The sequence below is a fragment of the Mirounga leonina genome, unplaced genomic scaffold, assembly GCF_011800145.1.
Source record: "Mirounga leonina isolate KUSES-001 unplaced genomic scaffold, KU_Mleo_1.0 Mir_91, whole genome shotgun sequence".
NCBI lineage: Eukaryota > Metazoa > Chordata > Mammalia > Carnivora > Phocidae > Mirounga > Mirounga leonina.
The window spans coordinates 27,154,264-27,177,232 of NW_023270839.1; the positions used below are offsets into that span (position 1 = coordinate 27,154,264).

The window sequence follows — 22,969 nt, forward strand, 5'->3', positions numbered from 1 at the left end:
ATGACATTATACATTTGCTAAAACGCACTGAACTGTACAGCACAAAGGGTGAAGCGTAATATAATCCACCAGTACTGGTTCATTAGTACTAACAAATATCACACAAATGCGAAACCTTAGTAAGGGAAACGGCGGAGGGTGGGGGGTGGTGAGTAAATGGAAACCCTAGTATTGGCTCACTTTTTCTTTACAAACCTAGAACTTCTAAAAATGTATTTGAAACTTTTTAAAAACAAAGTATTATGACATATGCCAGATTACTGTGAAGCAACAGCTCAAAGAAGGTGGCAGCTACTGCGAAAGTCTGAATTTGTTTCAAAATTCTATTCTCTTGCAGATCGTCTGGATTGGCTGTACTACTTAGTATAATAGATACAAAGATGGAGAAGATGCAACACACACAGCTTACTGCATACTAAACTGTGGTAAGTGTATGTATATATTTGTACTTTTTGTCAAATTGGTGTTTCTATGTATTCAGACATCCTCCTTCCCTCACCTTGACTCCACATAAGCACTATTCCCAGCTCAGCTCCTTCACCAGGGTCAGCACCAAAATCAGCATTTAATTCAATAAGCGAGACAAGGTACAGTCACGTTAGTTCTTACCCAACCAAATCCCAGTGCTGAGTGCCTTCTGTCTGGCTCACCACTGCATCCCATTTCCTAGAATGGCTTCTGCTACAGAAAGTACTCAGTAAATATCTGTGAATAAATGAAGAGCCTAGTAGCTTAAAAATTCTTTTAACAAAGATTTACTCAAATTTAAAATGGGTAAGTAGCTAAAAATACTTTTAAAGAAGGCCAGACCAAACTAAGGTAAAACTCTAACAAATAACATTTATTTTTCTTTTACATATGTATTTCACAGCCCGAACATCACATCGCCTTCAGAGAAAGGTGCTTTTATGCCATTATATTTTACTATTTACCACACAGGAATTAAACATTCTCATTAACATGATGAGACAATTTGCTGGTAAACATTTAAACACACAGACATTGGTTTCAATATCTCAAGAACATTTTTTGGTCATAACCAAGGAGGTACATCAAAATATGACAACACTGGCTAATAATTTATAAGCAAATAATATTTTAACTCTGCATAGTTTATACAATAGGCTGTGGTAATAAATAATATCACCAATCTCATCAACTATTAACTGGCCACAAAAAGCCCAACATTCATTTAAATTATGATATGAAATGCTCTATTGGTGTAGTTTCAACATAGCCTTAAATGTGGCGGGTGTTTAACCCTGAAAGAAAAAGTACTAAACTGGTATGTTTGGTCAACTACAAATATGTCATGTTCACATATTACATTCCTAACATGAAGGCAGATATTTAAATAGAAAAACTAGCAGTCCAAAAAAATGTGAGTGTGCGAATTGTAAGGAAAACGTTGCATTTAAATTTGCACTCATTTGCAAGTTACAGTACTAGCTCAGTAAAAACACTAACAGGAAAAATAATTAGCAGGAAAGAATGGAAATGACCTCTCCCAGCAGAGAACTAGTCACTGCACCCTGTGCCACAGCAGAAAAGGTTTCTGGTGATCTAGAGCTTCTCACACCTCGTGACTATCCTTCCCTGAACACAGGAGCCTGCGGGCATGCTTCCATCAGTGGTAAGACTAGGAAGAAAAACCTGAACCAGCAACATTTTCCTCCTTAATTTGGTATAAAGGTCCTTCCCATTATTATAACTTACTGACAGGCTAACTTTCTAACCTCAAATGTTTTCTGAATCAGGTTCGCTAAAGGCTGTAAAGAATAGCTACCCTTCATACAACACTAGGGTTTTGTTTTGTTTTAAAGTATGTCAGCATGATAACAAAGTACATGCACAGTCATTCTACCAACCTGTATGGGCAACGCTCAGCTTGGGTCAGTCTCAGATTCCACACAGAGATTCTCTGCATTGTTTTTAGTGTGTGAACAGCTGCTTGGGAAGCAGAAATGCCTATTCATTACTACAGTGTATTTTAATTGAAATGTTTATAAAAATAAAGCCCCGATCCTGAAGTCTAGAGAATGTCAAGAATTCTGTTGGGGATGTTAAAAGCACTGGGCAACACCCTGGTTTTTAGTGTGCCATCGGCCCCACAGGAAAAGATCCGGTTGCCCGGGATGATGTCGATATGCATGACGCCAGCCCCAAGGTTTCTGAATATGGACTGCTTAGCATGTTCGTTTTTGAAGGAATGAATCAGGCCATGGCCCGTCAGCCTCCAAACCTGTTGGAAAAGAGTAAAAACACAAAGGGTAAGTTGTTAGAAAAGACAGAGAGACCAAAGAGTGCAGGGGAGTTTCTGTTCCCCGGTCTTGACAGCATCTACAGATAATATTCAGCACCTTCCAACTTCTTGTACCGGCTCACCTTTATGTTACCTTCTGCTGAACCTGTAGTAAAATATTCCTCGCAAGGATCCAGAGCCAGAGCCTTAATAGCGGAGTCATGTGCCTGGAATGTGTGAATCAGCTGTCTCTGCCTGATGTCAAAAATGCAGACACAGCCTTTCCTACCTCCAGAGATTAGGAGCTGCTGTTTGGGCGCATACTGAAGGACTGTGGCGCCATGATCGTGGCATGTGAAACCTGAAGAAGGAAAACACCAGACGTCTTTCCCAGACAATTTCTATCCTGACAATTCTGGTAAGGCTTAAATGTACATTTAAATAACACAGAAACTACTGACAAATTTTTCATTTTAATTTCTGTAATCATGATCCAAGTATTAAAAAAAGATCCCAAGCAATGACAGAAAAAAGGTTCTTATCCATAATCTCAATATGAAAACACATGCAGGAAGTTTAAATGTTAAGCCCAAGCTCAGTTACGCTGCCTCGCAAGAAGCCTGTAGAAGCAAGAAGTGCAGAGGAGACCAAGCTTCTCAATGAGCCGTTCAGCCAGCACATTAATGCCCACCAGGACAAGTATCTACCCTTTCCTCGTTTCTGCCCAGACAGCCTCATCACAAGTTCGTGTCAGGTAAGTCACAAACTCAACTACAGTTGTGTGAAAATGACTCGTTACAAGGTGAGGAGTTAGCTGTCCCAAGATCCTCTGCATTTTAATACAATTAAAGCCTTAAACCAGTATGTGGTAAATCTTTTAACAGTTGTTAATTCTTCACAGAAAAACAATTTGCAATCAAATAAAATGGAGAAATAACTATACTTTCAAAACGTGTATCAGTACAAAAAAAGACTGAAAAATCTTTCTGTAAAACTATGTTTAACCCAAATGTACTGGAGCATGGAGCCTTCTCTCAACAGCATCACAGGAAAAAGGGCTCTCTTGGACACCAATTGGAAAAACAGTCTTAAAAGGAATAATATTTAAGTGGCATTGTTCGTATTTCTTGTTCTTATAAGATTAACTTTTATTTATTTTATAGTTAGGTATAATTCTTTAAAATACCTCCTTTCTACTGAGCTCAAATATTTTGCAACTAATTCCTAAAAAGGAATCTCCATGTCCTATTTTCCAAATAGAATACAAAATAAAGACCATTCTATGCTAGCTGGATAGCTACCCTCAGCAAGATACTCATTTATAACCCATGAATAAACACTCACTGGTTAGAATAAAACCAGGAAAGCATTCCTTCATAGTGTACTAAAAATCACAGACCTTAACTCACTTACCATGAATGAGGCTGTTTCCAGGTGATATCAATGTGTCCCAAAGGCATACATTTCTTATAAAGAAAACACAACAATGGTTCATGATGTGTTTTTTGTTACTGACTTCAAGTCAAATATTTTTACTCATTGCATCTTACTATCTTTTTTGTTCACTCGTATTCATAAAGCAATGACTCTCAACTAGGACGAGGATAGAAGCGAAGAGTTTATCCTTTTCGAACTGCACAGTTCTATCTCACATGTGTCTCTGCCATCTCATCCCCCAACCCCTCATTTTTCCATTACCACTCCAGGGAAACTGAGGCACAACTTCCTGGGGAGAAGGGATGCTTCTGACCCCCAGGGGTAACCACTGCCAGTAAATGAGAGGTTTTATTCATGGCATGTGTTGCCAATGACAGCAGTGTCAGGTCAAAGAAAATATCCAGCACGATGGCTACAGAGTCTCAAGACATTGTCAACAGCAAAAAAAAAAAAAAGGAAGCTTTAACATAATTACATATGCTTATTGAGAGTCTACATTAGGAGTACTTGTTTCTTCTTGGTAAGGAAAACTGAGAAAGTTTTTGTATTCACGAGGTGGAAAAACTCTACTAAGTAAAAAAGTCCATACTTTGCAGCAGAATACCTTTCTGCTTATTTCTTATGATGCTTCTGTCAACCTACCTATTGTCATTGGACTGTCCAGATGTGGCAACCAGACTTGAAGAGGTGATAAATGCGAAGTCACTTGTGGCTTTACTGTGGCACTGCCAACTCTATGAGAAACAAAGCGCAAGTGATGTTACCTAGAAGCCCAGACAATCCGCAATCACACACACACAGTTCTGCTAGCAGCATACGCGGGAACTAAGAACCATCGTTAAACATCGAGAATAGAGAATAAGTGAGAAGAGCATTAGCTATCATTTGCATATTATTTAGCTAATATCCAATGGTATTTTAAAACGGGAATAGTAAGAAATATGGAATTAGATAATCTAAAAAAGAAACCCTTTAACAAAGGAACAGGATGAACTTAACCTAACCATTTAATTACATTAAGGGCCCAATCAAACTCACTGCTAATGATCTCAAATACATCTAATAAATCTTACATAATAATATAAATCATAATGAACAATAATGACCCAAGGAGGGAAACTCCTACATGCCCATCTCGTAGTCTTAGACTACAGTGTGAAGAGCTCAAGTCAAATTAACTTTGTAACCTAATGCAAACATCCACCTTCCTTACCATCTCTTTCCTTCCACTTGAAGACCGTTAGCAATAATAAAAACAAGGTCAAAAGTGGTCCTGCAAATTATCTACAGGCTTACAGCTGCCCCAAACCACTCCTAAAGATGTTCCAGCACTGTGGGAAATGATTTACTGAGGCAGGCATGACTTCGCTTGTTGGATCAAGTGAATGAATAGAAATTTGGAGGCAAAGACCCAGGAGGGTGTCCAGGTATTTTAAAATAGACATTCTTCTGTTTGGAATTATCATGGTATTGATCCGAGTGAAGGCAAAAGGATAGATTCAAGATCACTTCCATTTCTGTAAAGACTTTATGATAGTCTACAGGGTACTAATTCAAGAGAAATATCTTGTCTCATATACATAACTAAAACCATATATATATAGTCTAGAAAAGAAAATTAACATATATGAAGCCTGAAGCTCTGTACAAGACGGCACTACCTTCCAGCCCTCCTACTCTACCTGAGCCCCCACCAGGTAAAGATAGGTTTGTCTGCACCACCAAATGTTTTAATACGATTTGGATTAATGAATGAACATACTGGGATTTGTTAATTTAGTAAGAAAAATTCTGAAGCAAATTAGAATACACAAAACCTGTTAGAATTTTGTGGTGATTCATTTTAGGTACTATATTAAAAATCTATCAAGAAGTTAGAGTTTTCAAAAAAGTAGGACCACTCACAGGGAAATCCCCTGAACATTTTCAAATGTAATAGTCATCCTTCAAGTTCTGAAAAGCAAAGTCATTTCGGTTTAAACTAGGGCAATAATGGGTGCTGTGCTGCTGGGCAGAGGTGTCTCCTCCTCAACATCTCCAATGAGAGTCAGTGTCTGAAACAGACGCTTCGTAAACAAAGCAGCCTCTCTCTGTGCTTGGGGAATGCCAAATGATACCTACCATGTAAGGTTTAGGATTCGATGCCGTTTGGTTTACTTGCCAGATACTCAGAAAACCCTCTCCATCTGCAACACCACACTGTAAGAATGGCATAAAAAAACACAGCCTCTTAGTAAGCATATCGAAGGCAAAATCACTGATGGAGAGTCACTCAAACCTCACTCAACATTCTGCCTACACCTATTTCTATTACCGTAGTTCCTATGAAAGTCAGGCACCATAAATATCCTGCAACCTTATTTAAGTGCTTTTCCACACCTACTTCATTTCCCTCCAAACATCTCTAAGATAATTTAGTAAGAAACTGGAAGGTTTTTCTCAGGTGCTTGACTGAGCTTAGAGGCACCACCAACACACTCAACAGAAAGAGTTCTTTACCTTCACAGTATTCAATATCTTTAAATGGATGACTGATCCATACAAAATTTTGAAGATCTGTGCTTTGTTGGGAGCCAAGAGGAGTGTATAAGCAGAACCCAATAAACTGCCTGCCCAGCTTAAATCCAGGTCACTGAACTGGTTCTCAGATGTAGTTTTACTAACCATCTACTCATAAATATCTTTTTCAGATGAATTTAGCAGTAAGCCCCAAGAGCCAACCTTGTTGCCTTGTGAATTAAAATATAATCTGGTAACTCTTGCGTTGCCGGCTTGGCGGAAACAGACAAGTTGCTGAGGTCGTGTCCATTCAAACATTCGTACACTGCCATCCTGAGCACCTGTAAGATCTGAAACAAAAGGAAAAGCAGAAAATAAGAAATGAAAAAACTACAGAGTTCCAATATTTCCCATTCTATAAATGAATTTCAGAATGACAGAGGCCATTTACAATGCTCTGGGTCACAAAACACTTACAATACTGATGGACTGGGTGGGAGGTCATTCTCTTAACATTATGTAGATTCCTTTTCATAAGCTTTAAAAGAAGATAAAAGACAAATTCATTTTGTGCATCACAGAAGAGACAAGGAAGAATATGCTTCAGGCCAACTCTAATTCTCATAACCTTTATTCTCTCACAACTGGATTATTACTAACATATGACCTGTTGTGGGTTTTCTGAACCACTTCACATATGACACTTGTCCGAACAGGCTGTGGAAGCAGTCACTCACGAGCGTAGCCCTGGCCCATATGGACCAGGCAGATACCAAGCGGCTTCATCGAGTGATTAAGAGAACTCTCCTCCAAGTGCCCTCCCTGAGGACACTGAGGAGTATCTGCAGATTCTTCAGAACAGAACATGAGAACAGGACCCCTTCAACTACAGTGACTAACAACAACGTTATAGACACATTTTTCAAACACCTGCAGTAGACACAACTCCTCTTTGTCTCTGCTTTACCACTTGGTGCTTCTCAGTTCGCTCATCTATAAAATGATAATGGGAGATAATAAAAGCACCTACCACCTAGGGTTGTTGTGAAGGAAAGCGTGTACCTGACACAAAGAAAGTCACAACATCTTAGCTATTATTATTACGGAGTACTAACTAGTCACTGCCCCTGATCTTTAGGATCATTCCCAAGTCAAAATGATTTCAACTTATTTTTGGGTGAGTCCATACCCAGAAACCACACTTAATAGTAAGTAACATACCACACTGGCTCCAGTGCTGGTCTGCCCACTGCCCAGCCACGGCAGAGGTGAAGGTGGACGCACCTGACCTGCTGAATAGCCTGTTGCACTGGCTTGATAAAGAGTTGTAGTGGAACCACGGTAATCAATATCATCTGAACTGTGAAAAACATTTATGTGTTACTGTGAAAGTTCCATTTTCTCATAATACAAATTCCAATTACAGAGCTTCTTATGTACCCACAGGTTTTTACTTATAAATAATGAATACCCTTAAGAAAAACTTAGGTGTAATTCCTAGCCATAGGCAATTTTAGTACTGGTTAACTTTTTCCCTTTAGACAAAACTTATAAATTTAATGTTGTCTGGGGGCAGTTTTACTGCTGCACAAGTTGGAATAAATGTTTTGAAGGATTTAACACAAATACTCTTTTATCATGTCTAGAAAAAGATTATATAAGGTCTCTTCAAATACAGATATCCCATGTATCAGATTCACGTGTTCAGGGTGGTTAGTACTTGGATGGGAGATTCATACATTTTAAAGAAATCTGAGTTTAAAAATTTCTTCAAGTATTAGTAATCATCACATAAAAATGTTAAATTTTTATGATGGACTGTATCATATTACATGGTTACATCAACTCTGAAGTAATATTATATGCTGACATCAACTCTATAGTAATATTTATACTAACAAAACAGAAAACCCAACAGACCAAGGAGAGAAGCTATGATGCACCATTTCCCAAGCACATAAAATGTCCAAGAATCTGTAGAAAAGCAAGAGGGAAGGCAAACATGGAGGAGGATCCCCAAAATAGGAAAGTGTTGCAAAATACTGTTGGTGCAGTATCCATAGCATTACTGAAAAGTAAAGTTGGCTACATTTTTATCTGTAAAAAGGGTATGCTTGTCAGGTGGTAATCAAGAAGACACACTGAAAATTACTCAGTAAATGTGACTTATCAGTCTAATTAATATATTGGTGTATTCTACTTTTTGCTTTAATTATCCAAATCAGCCGAATTTACTGAATACTATGTAATTCCTGACATTTCTTTGGGGTTAAATGTCAATGCTGTATTTACGGCATTAGGCTTTGGTATTGGGGATTATTCTGACTCCAACACTATGAATAGTTCCATGTCTAATGGAAGAAGTATGGGTCATTTGTTCATTGATGTAAGAAGAACCTCTTTTTGGCAGCTAAACCAATTATGTTTGTTTCCTATCCAAATAAAGGGAAAGACATACATGCTTTTCAAGATAATTCAAGTCATGGGCATAACCATTTAACGGGTTCTTTAAGAAAACCTCATTTTTAGATGGACTACACAAGACAGACTAACCTTTTGGATTCTCGGTCATATTCTTCTCCAATCCATATATATGATTGACAGGCCAACAGGGAAGTAACATCGAGTTCTTGTACATCGTGTGTTGAAGCCAAGACAATTTCATTACAGTTCGCCTACAAAGCAGAGTCAGTAATTTGAGCAATTTCACTAATTAAAAAAAGTACAATCTTTATAATGACTAAAGCTTTTACCTTATTAATGGAAAATGCCATGATCATATCCGATTCCTTATGAATGATTTTTGCCTTTCCACCTGGATAGCCCAGGTCAGCTTCAACCTACAAAATGTTTATTGACAGTTTCAGTTGTCATGTAGCAATGCGTGAGACATACACACATTCCACAAAATTTAAAAGAAGGATAAGAAGAAAATGTAACAGCAACAGCAAGAAAAAAAGTACCAGTAATTTTAGTATGTTGAGACTTAGCTTTGGAGTTAGCTTAAATTCTCTGATGTCCTGTAATCACCCCAATTATAAAGATTTCCATTGGGATACTGATTAACTGTCATGAAAGATGGCTAGCATAGTTTTCATTAGTATTTGTAACAGCAAAATGCCACTTGCATCTCTTCCAAAAGCGTGCAGACACTGTGGTAAGAATGTGTGTGCATCAGGAGGCAGAGTGGAGGAAAAAGACATTAAGACAAAGGAGTCATATAAGAAATTAAACATTTTAAGATAGGGTGCTGAGACAGGAATAAGGAAAAGTTGGAAAGAACAGAAAGGGACAAAGGAGATGGATGAGAAAAAGGTACACTGGCTTAGGGTCAAAGATGATGGGAAGGAAAGAAGATGCAGAATTGAGGAAAGACAAAACCACCATGTTTAAGGACAGACTGGAAAGGGGGAGACATGAAGATGTCACAGGAAGAAGGAAAGAAAAGCATCGATGCTTAGGAAGAGCAAGTTGGAAACAGTGGAGAATTTCCTACCCCAGGCCACTGAGGTGTATGGGAGCAATGAGCATTCTGATTAGCCAACATGGTTAGTACTAGAGATGAAGGTTAGCTCCTTGAACTCTGAGAATGAGCAAAGTACAAGAGCATGGACTACTACCTTGCTGCGGGAATCTTCCGCTACGCAGTTTTGTTTGACCTGTTCCACATGTTCTTCTACAGACTAAATAACACCACATGTCACAAACACAAAACACATGCATGAAACGAAATTATAAAAAGAATGAAAAATTTCAAAGTGAAATGGTCAATCCATAACTTAAAGATGGTAAAAATGAATGTGTAAACTTTCCTTTTAAAAGCACAAAATCAAGAAAGAAAAACTGAGTAAATATGATGTCTTCAGATGAACACAAAGCAAAGCAAGCAAAATTCAAGTTAAAGTGACTATTACATATATAAAGATTGTTTCAAAATAAGATGGCTAGCATAGTTAAAAATTAGTTATTGGCGTACCAGTTATGTAACTTAAAATCCTAACTTACACTGCAATCTCTAAAAATAAGACCTACCTGAACGAAAAGATGCATTCTATACTACATAGATTCCTATCTTACAGGGGGTTACTCCAAATACAAATTAAAACTATTTCTGAACGCAGATTCAAAGTACTGAATTATTTCACTCTTACTCATAAGAAATATATCCATGAAGGAGGAGTCAGGGATTAGAATTCCCATCAACTGTTTACTATAATCAAATTTTTCTCCTTATACGTAAAGAAATATTTGATAAAATGGGGCACAGGAAAGAAATCACATAAACAGCTTGCTCCTGGTTGATGACAGGGTCATTAGGGACAGCTACGATCAGAAATAATAGTTGTGGAAACCTGTGAAGGTTTGGTCAGAGCAACACACTCCTCCTAATACCTCTTGAAGTGACTGCTTCACTTTTAGCCAAAAAGGCCAAATTCTCTGTGCATGCCTTCAGCGACTGCCCAGGGCTGCTGCGGTGGACAATGACAGAAAGGCAAATGTGTGCAAGACCCACTCAGCAAAAGCCAAACTGCTGAACGACCTGTTTGCCTTTAATCGAGTAGCTGAGTTTGCACCATTTATTGATTTCGCAAAAAACTGTCTTATAGAATATTCTTCTTTAATATATTCAAGGAGTAAAAATATCTTCTTATGAATATATCTAAAATTTCAGCATTTCTCAGGAGAATTTTCTAAGTAATTTTTAAAAATGAGGCAACATTTTAGAATTTTTAGGATTAGTTTGTCAATCAATTTACTGAATTTATCAAATTTTCGAGTACCAAAATCCCATTTAACGATTTAAAGAAATAAAACACTCTCACTGAGTGGGTAGTTTTGATAAATGTTCCATATTTCTGAGCTTAATGACCAGTTTTTATTTTGTCTTAACAGCTTTAACATTTTTTCAATTTTTTCCTTAATGAAAACAAATTTTCAGCAGATCTGTGCTATTCAGTACAATAGCCATTAATCATATATGACCATTTAAATTAAACAAAATTAAGTCACACTAGCCACATTTCAAGTGTCCAGTAACCATATGTGGCTGCTAACTATTGTATAGAACTGATAAAAATTTCCATTATCACAGAAAGTTCTACTGGATAGCACTGGACAAGATAGTAATTCTATTCAATAATTTGAAATTCAAAAGGTACAAAAGGGGTACATAATAAAAATTCTTCCTCCCATCCAAAGTCCCACCACGTACTTCCCATCTGTGGAGCCAACCAATGCTTACAGAGCATTTTAAGAAATGTTCAATTTATCTGTATCCCACCTCCCTCTTCATGGAGACCCTCTGCTGTTAGAAAATTTGAAGAGAGAACACACAGCATGGGCTGCTGATCCCAAGAACACAGAGACTAAGGGGCAGGAAAGGGAGAGACTTAGTTAAAGAAGAAAGAAACCTGAGGGAACAGATCCTGAAGGACAAGTCTGAGGGTCCCAGCAACCCAGAACCCTGGCTTCCCACAGCACTCCGAGGCTCTGACAATCCAACCAAACCACCACTACAAACCGCATGAATAATTAAAGTATGTTTTCAATCAATCATTACATTTAATAATCTGAAGAACTAAACACTCAAAAAAATTGATCCTTCAGTGAACTGGCTTTCTGGGAATAAGAGAGTCCTAACTGAGCAAATATCTTTTATGTTAAACCTATTTCTTAGATTTCTAGACCTTATTCTACGGAATTTGGACTCAGCATCACCACAGGAAATAAACAGTCGACTGAACAAAAGAGAATTTGACTCTACGATTTCCCTAACAAAACCCAGCACACCGATGATTTCAATACCATCTGGATCTTTTGTTATCGAAAAAAGCTTCTAAGACTCCAAAGAATCCCCACAGCTCATTTCACCTACTTCTTCATTTAGATACATAATATTAAATCCATACAGAAAATAAATGACCATTCACAAGGGCTGACCACAATTACCATCTAGATATGGGTGACTAACGAAAAGAATGAATCGGGGAGGTTCTGCCACTCCAGGTATGGGGGGAAACGGAGATGCAGTTCTGTATTTTACCTTGGGAAACTGAGCCATGTAAACTGTCCCTCTCACCTTTCACTTTCCTAAGTGAAATATAATTCGTTACTCTTTTCTCATAGATTTTGTTTACCATATCTTTAATCTCATCTGATACTCTACTCTGAACACTGCCCGTTACCCTCATTAAGTAGCCTGGTATGTAGGACTGATATGCTCATAGAACAGATCTGTGCACCCCTCATTTAAGAAGGAAGAGGCAACTTTTAAGTTCTAAAGTCCTAGTCTCCCAAGTTCCTGATTCTTCTTGAACCCTGTATGGCATTACATTAATTTATATTCAGCTTAAAAATCACTGTGCAAAGCAGAACCTCTGCCTCACTTTGTAAAAGCAAACTTCCTTCATCTCGTATTGGTATTTCTGTAGTTTATTCTCCTTCACAAAATTATCCTGAATTTCTTGCTTCTAAAGTTTATCCTGTTCATTTCTAAGTGCTAAATAAATAAGATGCTTTTAAAGGGCTATGTTAGATTTCCAATTAAATGATTTTCAAATAATCATCATATAGAGTACACTCATTTATATATTAAATTACCCAAATCATCCATCACAGTATTTAGTATTTGTAAAAGCCCAATGGCAAGTACTGCACAAGAAGGACCAACTTTCACTTAGTTATATATGATTTACCAAGGGGTCTATGTTGGCTTCATTGTTCTAAAATGAAAATTATAAGATTTTATCTTATAAAAGAGATTCACTGTAGTCTGGTAAATAAACTATTATGCATAAGGTATGAAAGATAGTAAGTTCCAACCAAAAAGTGAATCAAGCACTGACTTCATTAGAAATGTTAAAACTAAACAAAAACTACACAGAAAAATTTTTTTCAAAATACCTCACTCTGTTTTCTTTTCTTCGTGAAAATATATCTAATAAATGTCTCTTGAAGGACTTCTTGTTTAACAAGGAAATGCCAGAGTCGTTTGACTGGAAGTGCAGAAGAATCCCGGGATCTATGAAAAAAAAATTAACGTATCTTCTTTTACTCTGTAGAAAATATGCTTCATATTTGCAGAAACTTTAAAAAAAACCCTCCATTATCTATTGCAAATAAGTTACATTATTAAGCTCAATAAAATTTTATAATTTATTTCTCTTTTAATTTTTAGTTCTTTTAAAAATCATTCCTTCATCCAGCAATTAATTCTCTAATTACAGGTTCTCTGAATGAACAGGTTGAGCTGAGAGTCAAAAGAAGTTCTTATTATTCTCTTTTTAAATTATATTGTAGGGTTGGTTCTGTTGGTTACATAACATCACCAATGACTATAAAGTCACAGATTTCATTTCCAATAGCCCAACTAAAAAGCCTTGCTCTTTCAAGCTTATCAGCAATACTCTTAATTATGGGACAGGTGCCTCACAAAAGCATGTTGCTTATCCAAAGGACAGGCAGGAGGGCAGGTAGAAGTTCAAAACATCAGTAAAAAACCTTAATATGTTTATTGTTAAATTACTGCCAAAATGTCAGTAGCACCTTGTTTGCACAAGTAGATTATTCCAAAATATTTCTGTATAAGTTCTTAAAATAATGGCAAAAATATAATAAATTTTTTCTGATTATAAAAGTAATAAGTCTATTGAATTATAGGTAATACTGGGAAAAATGCTTTCTATGCAGATTGCTAATGTTTTCCTTAACATATAACTACTAGAAATAGAACCACAGGTTCAAAGTTATGAACGTTTTTATATAAACATAATATGGGCACATTTTGCCAAACTATCTTCCAAGGAAAGTTAAACCAGGTTACACTCTCATGAGCATTATGAGAGCATCCTTACTTGAATGGAGTATTTTCTGGTTCTAGCATTGCTTTATTTCGAAGAATAGCTGGTCCGGCTCCTACTGAAAGGTCAGTTGGGTATGTGTTGATATAGTTAGGGGGTGGACCTTCAAACTGATCCATTTTCTCTTGCAAGATCTGTTCCCAGTTCTCCAAGTTTTTAATCACAGCAATGCCTAATGGTGATGTCACAGGCAACTCTAAAAGGCGATAGAAAATATCTTGTTTTGATTTAAAAAAATGGTGATCATCCACATATTTTAAAAATCTGAATTTTTAGAGCCAAAACCTCTGAAAACACAAATAAATCTGAAAATGTTAATCTTATACTATTTGGATTCTTAGTGCTTTTAACAAAATGGAAGGCCAGCTCTCTAAAATGAGCTGAGAAAATATATAGCTTCTCTGGTCTAATTTCTTGCTTTTTCTTTCAACCCTCTGGGTAAACAGTGGTTCTTGCTATGAATTAAAATCATGGACTGGGACCTAAAAAACACAAGACCTCATAAAATCTCTAATTTTTACTACCAAATGCTCTTTTACATAGATTTTCGTGACGAGAAACTTGATGCTAATTTATTATATTTAAGAACATTACTTACTTACCAGAGAATTCCAACCCAGCAATGGGAAAGAAATTCTTGACATTGTGAAGTACTAGCTTAACCATTGTCAAATGCAGAAGAGCCCAGCTGTTCAAGGAAAACAAACAAACAGATTCTCCTTCACTGAAAATAACATCAGGAGAGAAGCATAGTAATGATTCCTGTCAATTGCTTAACCCAATCTCCAACCCAGAAAAAAAGCTGTTTTTTTCTAACAACCTGAACCTTTGGATACACTCAAAAAATAGAAAATATGTAACAATATGTCACACTTACAATATCTGAAAATTAACTAATGGAAAAAATTTACCACATAGTCACATGGAATCTAATAGCATATCAATGCTATGTTAAAGTTCTAATAGCACATCAATAAATTATGTATTTTTTCTCACTAAAAATGTTTGTTTCCCCTCTACATGTAAGCTATTCTTTGAAACTAGATGTGAAAGAAATACGCTGTCTAGAAATTTACCTCAAAGGTACAGAATTACTAACCTGAAAATGGAAGTCAACTCTTGTATAAATTCATGATAATATTACTTAAAATTACTAACATCAGGATTTTTTTTTTTACAAAAATAAAGGAGAAAATCCTTATTTACCTATAAGAATTTGGATCTTGGTGCTCTTGTATTTGTGTATCTGAAAAAAAAGCATCATCTTCTTCTTCATCACTATGAATGCTTTCATCAGAATCATATATAACACCACTATCAGACAAAGGGAGAAATGGCTGCAATAAAAGATAAAGTGATTTTTTAAATATATAATTGGGTTGTTTTTGTCCTAACTTAATACTGAATATTTTAAGTGGTGTCTAAGTAAAAATATCCTTTCGCAAGTGATACTAGACCTAGAAAAGTCAAGAAAACTAGGCAAATTCCATAAAATACCTGAATAGCTAGATCCAACAGAAATATTTCTGCAGCATTAATTACAATAGCCAACTTATGGAAGCAACCCAAGTGTCCACAGATAGATGAATGGATAAAGAAGATGTGATAATACACAATGGAGTATTACTCAGCCATAAAAAAGAATGCGATCTTGCCATCTGTGAAACATGGATGACCTGTAGGACATTATGCTAAGTGAAATAAATCAGACAGAGAAAACAAATACCATATGATTCAATTATATGTAGAATCTAAAAAACAAACAAACTGGGGCGCCTGGGTGGCTCAGTCAGTTGAGCTGCCAACTTCGGCTCAGGTCATACCAGGGTCCTTCTCCCTCTGCCCCTCCCTCTGCTCATGTGCTCTCTTTCTCTCAAATACATAAAAATCTTTAAAAAAGTAAATAAAAGTAAAAAACAAACAAAAAAACAGAAACAGAATCATGCAGAGAACAAACTGGTGGTAGCCAGAGGAGTGGGAGATGGGCAAAATAGGTGAAGGGGATAAAGAGGTACAAACTTCCAGTTATAAAATAAATAATTCACGGGGATGAAAAGTATAGCATAAGGGAATATAGTCAATAATACTGTAATAATGTTGCATGGTGACAACTGATAACTACACTTATTGTGGTGAGCATAACATAATGTATACGATTTCTGAATCCTTGTGTTACACACCTGAAACTAGTAGATCATCCTATGTCAATTATACTTCAATAAAAAATAAAATGTATATGACAAATATTAAAAATCAAGCCTTCTTCTTATGTATCAACATAACTAGTGAGAAAAGTCTAAAGAAAAAGGACACACTGAAAAACATAAATACCAAAGGAAAAAGTTTATGAAAACGTTTTTGTCAAAGAGCTATAGTGAAGGAAACCACAAATCCTTCTAAAAGCTATATAAGGAGACCAAAACATGTAAAACTATAATTCTTTACAAGTTAATTTACAGGTTTTAAGTTAATTGCAATAAAAATCTCCCTGGGGGGGGGCAACCGGGTGGCTCAGTCGTTAAGCATCTGCCTTCGGCTTGGGTCATGATCTCAGGGTCCTGGGATCGAGCCCCACATTGGGCTCCCTGCTCGGCGGGAAGCCTGCTTCTCCCTCTGCCCCTCCCCCCACTCATGCTCTCTCGCTCACTCTGCTCTGTCTCAAATAAATAAAATCTTTAAAAAAAATAAAAATAAACTGTAGTTATTCAACCCAGAAGCTGCCTCATCATTCCTATGTGATGCATACATAAGAATTAATAAAATAAACACATACAAAGCTTGTGCTCCTCACACCCCTTACCTTTGCAACAAAATAATCCCACATACTAAGTTCAGGAGGAATAAATTTTTCTTTGTAAGATGGTCTCTCTGCAGGCACTGGTGGTGGGGTAGCATCTTTTACAGGTCTTCCGGGGACTAGCATTCGCATGTTAAATCTCCTACGGTGTTTATCTATGTCTTCAGAAGGAACAGGAGGTGCTGAATAAAGACAGAAGAGGAAAAATAAAAAACAGCATTTATTTTCCATTATTAATTCAAAGAGTTCAAGTTAACTTTTCTTTTCAACCTACTCTTGCCATGTTTTAGTTTAGCCTAAATTACTTCTATCTGTGCTTCTAAACTTTCTTAGTTACTGCATCCATTTTCCAGCAATCATGGCAGAGATGCAGATGAGGACAGAGCATCAAAGAATACCTTGCCATGAAGCAGCCTGTGTGCTACACAGAATATGGATTAAAGTAATTCTATGTATAATGCATCAAATAAATGGCATATTCATTAATGCTTAAGTGATTATTTCTGGCTAAGCAGTTCAGGAAAGATTCACGGAAGATGTAGCATGTAAAGCACGCCTTTAAAAAAGAAGGCAGAAGCTCAATGTGCAAACAAGGGGCAAGAGAAACCAGTGACTAAAGGTTTGGATGAATGAGGATGATAACAGAGAGAATAATATGGAGTAAGCATCGCTAAGAGAGTTATTTAAAATGGAGCCAGGAGGACACTGAGGAAGTGGGGTTTATGCGTCTCCTGTCTCCAATTCTTGTAACTGCTGTTGAACTCCACTAAAGCCAAGGCAACTGCTGCATTTAGAATGGACATAAATGGACTTTTCACCTAGCACTAGTCATAGCAACCAATCACATACAGATTAGGGTAACTGTAACTATTACAGTACCAATCACATCTCCTTCAAAACAATGTATGTAAATTCCCTGTTTTCTCCTTAAAAACTGTAGCCTCCTTTGTCTCTCCAGAGCATGCTTTCAATTTCGGTCAACTCTGTGTCTCCCAGACTGCAATCCCAAAGACCCCAAATAAATGCACACATTTTATTTTGCAACTTGTGATTTTGTCTTTCTTTTTTCCCTGGTCGACAAGGAGTAAACTACTTTTGCCAGACAGGCAGTAGGGAGGGGGAATAACAAGAACAGTCCAGAATTGGGCTAGGACAGGGCTCTGGATGTGAAGCTGGGAGCTTATCCTATGGGCAATCCTCACTAACACTTCCTGAGCTAGTCACAGGGTGAGGTACGGTTTGCTCGGTCAATGAGACAGAAGATGGAGGATGATCACGTCAGGAGGGCGAACTAGGATGGTGGATAGTCAAGACTGAGAAGAGTTATATATGAGGAATACAAAAAACAAACATCAAAAGGATTCAGGAACTAATTGGACAGGGGAAGGCCAGAAAGTAGAAGTCAACCCACTCTTCTCTTAAAACTCTTTACAGGAAATCATAATTCTAAAAGATTTTATTTATCTGAGAGAGTGAGAGAGAAAACTCATGAGTGGGGGGGAGGGGCAGAGGGAGAAGCAGACTCTTCCTCCATGAGTGGGGTGTCTGGCTTCTTTCACTTAGCATATTTTTGAGCTTCATGCTGGTTATAGCATGTATCAGCACTTTGTTCCTTTTTAATGGCTGAGTAACACTCCATTTATGTATATACCACACTTGGTGTATCCACTCATCATTCTTGATGGTAACCCATAATTATCTTTCAAGTGGACTACTGCAATAGCCCCCTTCTTTTATTCTTGTTGCACAGTCTATTCTCCATACGGCAGCTAGAGTAGGCCCTGTGAAAACTTAAATCAAATTACGTCACTCGTGCCAGTAAATTTCCCATCTTTCTTTAAAACAACAACTGAAGTCTTTACCATGATCCATGAAATCCATTTAAATGACCTCACCCCCAGCTTGTTGTCTTACCCTATCTCTGTCCAAACTTCCCCAGCTTAAGACAGCCACTCTGGCCTCCTCTGTAGTTCCTAGAAAATACCAAACTCATTCCTACTTCATGACCTTGACACTCCCCTTAACCATCAGCTTGAAAGGGTCTGGCCTGATACACGCATGGTATGATCCCTGACTTGTCCAGAACTCTGATCAAACAGTCTCATCAGAAATGTGTTTTATCACCACTCTAGACTGTTCCCATACACTTTCCTTCATCACCCTCCACCGACTCTGCTTTATTTTTATCATGGTTCTTATCATAACTGAAATATTATTTGTTAATTTGTCTACTGTGTGTTTACCTCCACTAGATGTAAGCTTCATGAAGGTAAGGGATTTGTCTGTGTTATTCACCCCAAAGCCTAGAACACTGCTTGGCATGTAGTAGGTGTTAAGTGAATGCAAACACGAATGTGTACTCAGAGGTTTTAAGCATGGATGACTTGATAAATGAATTACCATGAAAAAATAATAGAAAATTCAGGAAGAGAAAGAGGTGATTTAAGGGGAAAACTTTCAAACTTAAGGTGGACTACAACAAGATAGGAACTTGATAAAGATGAAGAGTCACCCGCAAATACTGGGAGTGAAAGCAATGAAAGTGGGTAAGATCTCCTTCGCTACCTTGATTTACAGACTTACATTTAATTTGACCTTGGGCAGGGGCCCCCGGGTGGCTCAGTCAGTTAAGCATCCAGCTCTTGTTCAGCTCAGTCATGAGATCCAGCCCTCCATTGGGCCCCACGCTCAGTGGGGAGTCTGCTCAAGATTCTCCCTCCCCCACTGTCCCTCCCTCCCCTTGCACATGTGCTCTAACAAATAAGTAAATAAATATCTTTAAAAAAAATAATTCAACCTTGGGCAGTAAGGACACAGATTAGAACCAGTGCCATTTAAACTCTTTGTGCCACTGATTCCTCATCTGTAATAAGATAATTTCTAAGGATAAATTAAGATAATTAAGATGTTTCAGCACCAAGATGGAAACCTTTCCTATGGCATCAGTCTACACCTCACCATATCCTACCATCTTAAAAAGTGGAATGAAAAACACATTCTAGTATATAAGGGAAGAAAAAAAAAAAGACAGAAAATGGAATTTCAAAAACCATAAGCATGACTGGAAAGGCTATCTTGCATATGACCATGAACTTAATCTAAAGCCAATTGCTGGTATATTCTATAAAGATTATTTAAATCTTCCTTCTCTAAAAACTATCTTTTTCCCTTTCCATTCCTTAACGGTCTCCTCACTTACCTTTACCTGTCCTCTATTTCTTTCTTATCCTCCTCAAATTTTTCCTGACTTATCAAAAACTGCTAAATGAAAACTATATTTTTTATCCAAACATGAGTTTAGTTATTTACTATCCTAACCAGAGTGATGATGTTTTAAACATCACTCATTTTCAAAATAAAAATTATTAAAACATTAAAAAGTCTTTTACTTTAACATTGGAAATTATTTACATTTACGTATGTTATTGGTATCAAATTTATCTTACCTGAAATATTTTCTGATTGCCTTTGAGGTTTCACAACAAGTTTCACTCCCCCTCCAAAAACAGCAGCCCACATTCGATTATTTAATGGGTGGGCTGCAAGTCGAAACAATTCATTGGAGGAATTTGTAGCTAGAGCATGTATCAATAAACTTAAGTAAACAGCAACAACAGCTTCGCACAACAAAATGTTCAATTTTGGCTGATCTTCATCTTGAGCTGAACTCAAGAGATTAATGAGTGAACTCACACCTGTTAGGGTATATAATAAGAAGTATATCAGCAGAAAGCTCCAGAAGAAAAAAATCCAATTTTGTAACTTAACCAAAATTATGTATCTATATTATGTAATATATATCATACCCATAATCTGAGCAACAAAATAAATGATAGAAATGGATTCTAGCCTACGGAATGAAATAAGACCCACTGGTTTATACTAATAAATGAGTGAATAAATAAATGAAAAGGAGAGAAAGGAAAGCTCTTCCTCATTTCAATTTCAACTAAAAGTAGAAAGAATGATAGAAAATCAGAAAAAAATCACCATCCAGTAATCCCCACAGTAATATCTGATTCAGACAAGAATCATCACTGGATGCTAAAATTAGTGGGTAAGAGTATAATATTTTACATATCTCTTCAAAAGAAACTTATTAATTCAAAGAAAAAAAACTGCTTAACAAATGAGAAATCTGGCAGAAACTACCTTAACAAGTGGTCAAAGTTAACAGCACCAGGAATGGAACCAGTCGATATCATGTGCCTCTTGATATTCTGCACTAAGGGCACACTATCTCTTTTGTGGTATCCTTGCCAAAAATACATAACCTGAGTCTAATATTAAAAAAAGGTCAGGAAAACCCACATTGAAGGACAGTCTAAACAATAACTGACTAGTACTCTTCAAAATTGTCAATCATGAAAGAAAAAAAAAAAAAGGAATGAAGAACTAGTCCATATCAGAGGAGATTCATGAGACATTACAACTAAATGTTACATGGAAGACATGAGTGGGACAACTGGTGAAATTTCTCAAAGATCTATAGGTTAGAAGAACAATATTGTATCAATGTTAAGATGCTGAGTTTGAAAACTGCTATGGTTATGTAAGAGAATGTCTGTTTTTAGGAAAGACACATTGATATATTTAGATGTAAAAGGGTATCATGTCTGCAACTTACTCTCAAATACTTCAGAAAAAATATATATGTACACACACACACAGTGGGGGAGAGAGAGAGAAAGAGAGAAGGATGAATGGTAAAGCAGGTATGGCAAAATGCTAAAATGTGTAGAATGTGGGTGAAGGCTATACAAAAATTCTTTGTATGTTTTTGCAACTTTTTGTAAGCCTCATTTATTTCAATAAAAAATTAAAATGAAGGGGTACCTGGGTGGCTCAGTCAGTTAAGCGTCTGCCTTCAGCTCAGGTCATGATCCCAGTGTCCTGGGATCAAGCCCCATGTAGGGCTCCCTGCTTCTCCTTCTCCCTCGCCCCACTCATGTGCTCTCTCTCTCTCACTCTCTCTCTCTCACTCTCTCTCTCTCGCCCCACTCATGTGCTCTCTCTCTCACTCTATCTCAAAGAAATAAATAAAATCTTTAAAAAAATTAAAATGAAGACAATGTTTCCAGAAACTTATGCATAAGTGAATTTTAAATATACACTTTGAGTTTGTCACTTTTTTCTACTGCCACTCTTCACAACGATCATTAATGTGTAAAGTCAGAGTTATAAATCAAGTAGAGTAAAAACTAAATGACACAGCAGACCAGGAAAAGGTATGAAGAGAGTGGAGAAGGTTTGAAATAACTGATGTGGAGAATGAGAAAGAGAGCTAACCAGGGAAAGAGAAGGGTTGACAGAATGACAGAAGTGCCACAGAACGGTCACTCTTATCCCAACATACAAATTTACACTCGAGGATAATTGTAGCCTCTCTGATACATCTGTGAAAATATCTCTGTGATACTGCTCTCTAATTTAGGATTTCTAAGGATAAGGAAGAGGATGTGCTCACCCTTATGAAAGATGTTAAACCTTGTTTTTTTATGCTGGTCAACACAGCTGGGTTTTGAAGCCTTAACTTTCTTAGTCTTCAGACAACATTACAGTACTTAAGAATTCCTAATCCATGGCAGAAAACATCATCAAAAACAAACAAATAAAAAACCATTCACCAAAACCACAAAGAACAACAATCAGGAAACCAGTTAGTAACTTTTTAAAATGGAATTGCCAAATAGAAGATTTAAAAAAAATCAAATAAACAAACAAAAGCACTTAAAATTCTCACCAGGCCATTGAGCAGGAGAAGAATTTGGTGTTGCATGTTCTTCAATACTTTCTGTCCTCAGTCTTCGGCGATCACTTAAAAGAAGTCCTTGATAAGCCATTCCTGTAAACTGGTTTCCTTCTGTTTGACTGCTAATACAAATAAGGTTCAATTATTTAGCATCCTAACACAGGTAAAAAGCAATTGCACTTTATATATATTTCTTTTAGATGATTATCATGACATTTAGTCTTTTTTTTTTTTCCATGTTTCAAGATTTTATTTAAATTCTAGTTAGTTAAGGGGCTCCTGGCTGGCTCAGTTGGTAGAACATCGACTCTTGATCTCGTGGGTCATGAGTTCGAGCCCCACATGTTGGGCATAGAGATTACTTAAAAAAAAAAAAAAAAAGA

At 36.8% G+C, this 22,969-nt stretch overlaps 1 protein-coding gene across 2 annotated transcripts in view; it reads right to left on the reverse strand.

Annotated features, from left to right (window-relative positions):
• Positions 1-822: 822 nt before the first annotated feature.
• DMXL2 (Dmx like 2) overlaps positions 823-22,969 on the reverse strand; it is a 148,839-nt gene continuing 126,692 nt past the window's right edge. The window contains exons 27-44 of one of the 2 annotated variants that reach the window (XM_034994846.1): positions 22,578-22,705; positions 20,281-20,529; positions 16,838-17,016; positions 15,244-15,374; positions 14,640-14,725; positions 14,032-14,233; positions 13,082-13,199; positions 9,799-9,861; positions 8,932-9,018; positions 8,732-8,853; positions 7,400-7,538; positions 6,656-6,716; positions 6,401-6,528; positions 5,801-5,878; positions 4,322-4,413; positions 3,656-3,708; positions 2,386-2,603; positions 823-2,242 (exon numbers count right to left, since the gene is read on the reverse strand). In XM_034994846.1, coding sequence (XP_034850737.1) covers positions 2,033-2,242; positions 2,386-2,603; positions 3,656-3,708; positions 4,322-4,413; positions 5,801-5,878; positions 6,401-6,528; positions 6,656-6,716; positions 7,400-7,538; positions 8,732-8,853; positions 8,932-9,018; positions 9,799-9,861; positions 13,082-13,199; positions 14,032-14,233; positions 14,640-14,725; positions 15,244-15,374; positions 16,838-17,016; positions 20,281-20,529; positions 22,578-22,705 — 2,344 coding nt within the window. In that variant the 3' untranslated portion in view covers positions 823-2,032. Of the gene's footprint in view, positions 2,243-2,385; positions 2,604-3,655; positions 3,709-4,321; positions 4,414-5,800; positions 5,879-6,400; positions 6,529-6,655; positions 6,717-7,399; positions 7,539-8,731; positions 8,854-8,931; positions 9,019-9,798; positions 9,862-13,081; positions 13,200-14,031; positions 14,234-14,639; positions 14,726-15,243; positions 15,375-16,837; positions 17,017-20,280; positions 20,530-22,577; positions 22,709-22,969 lie in introns of both variants that reach the window. The other variant, XM_034994845.1, reaches the window with a different exon arrangement.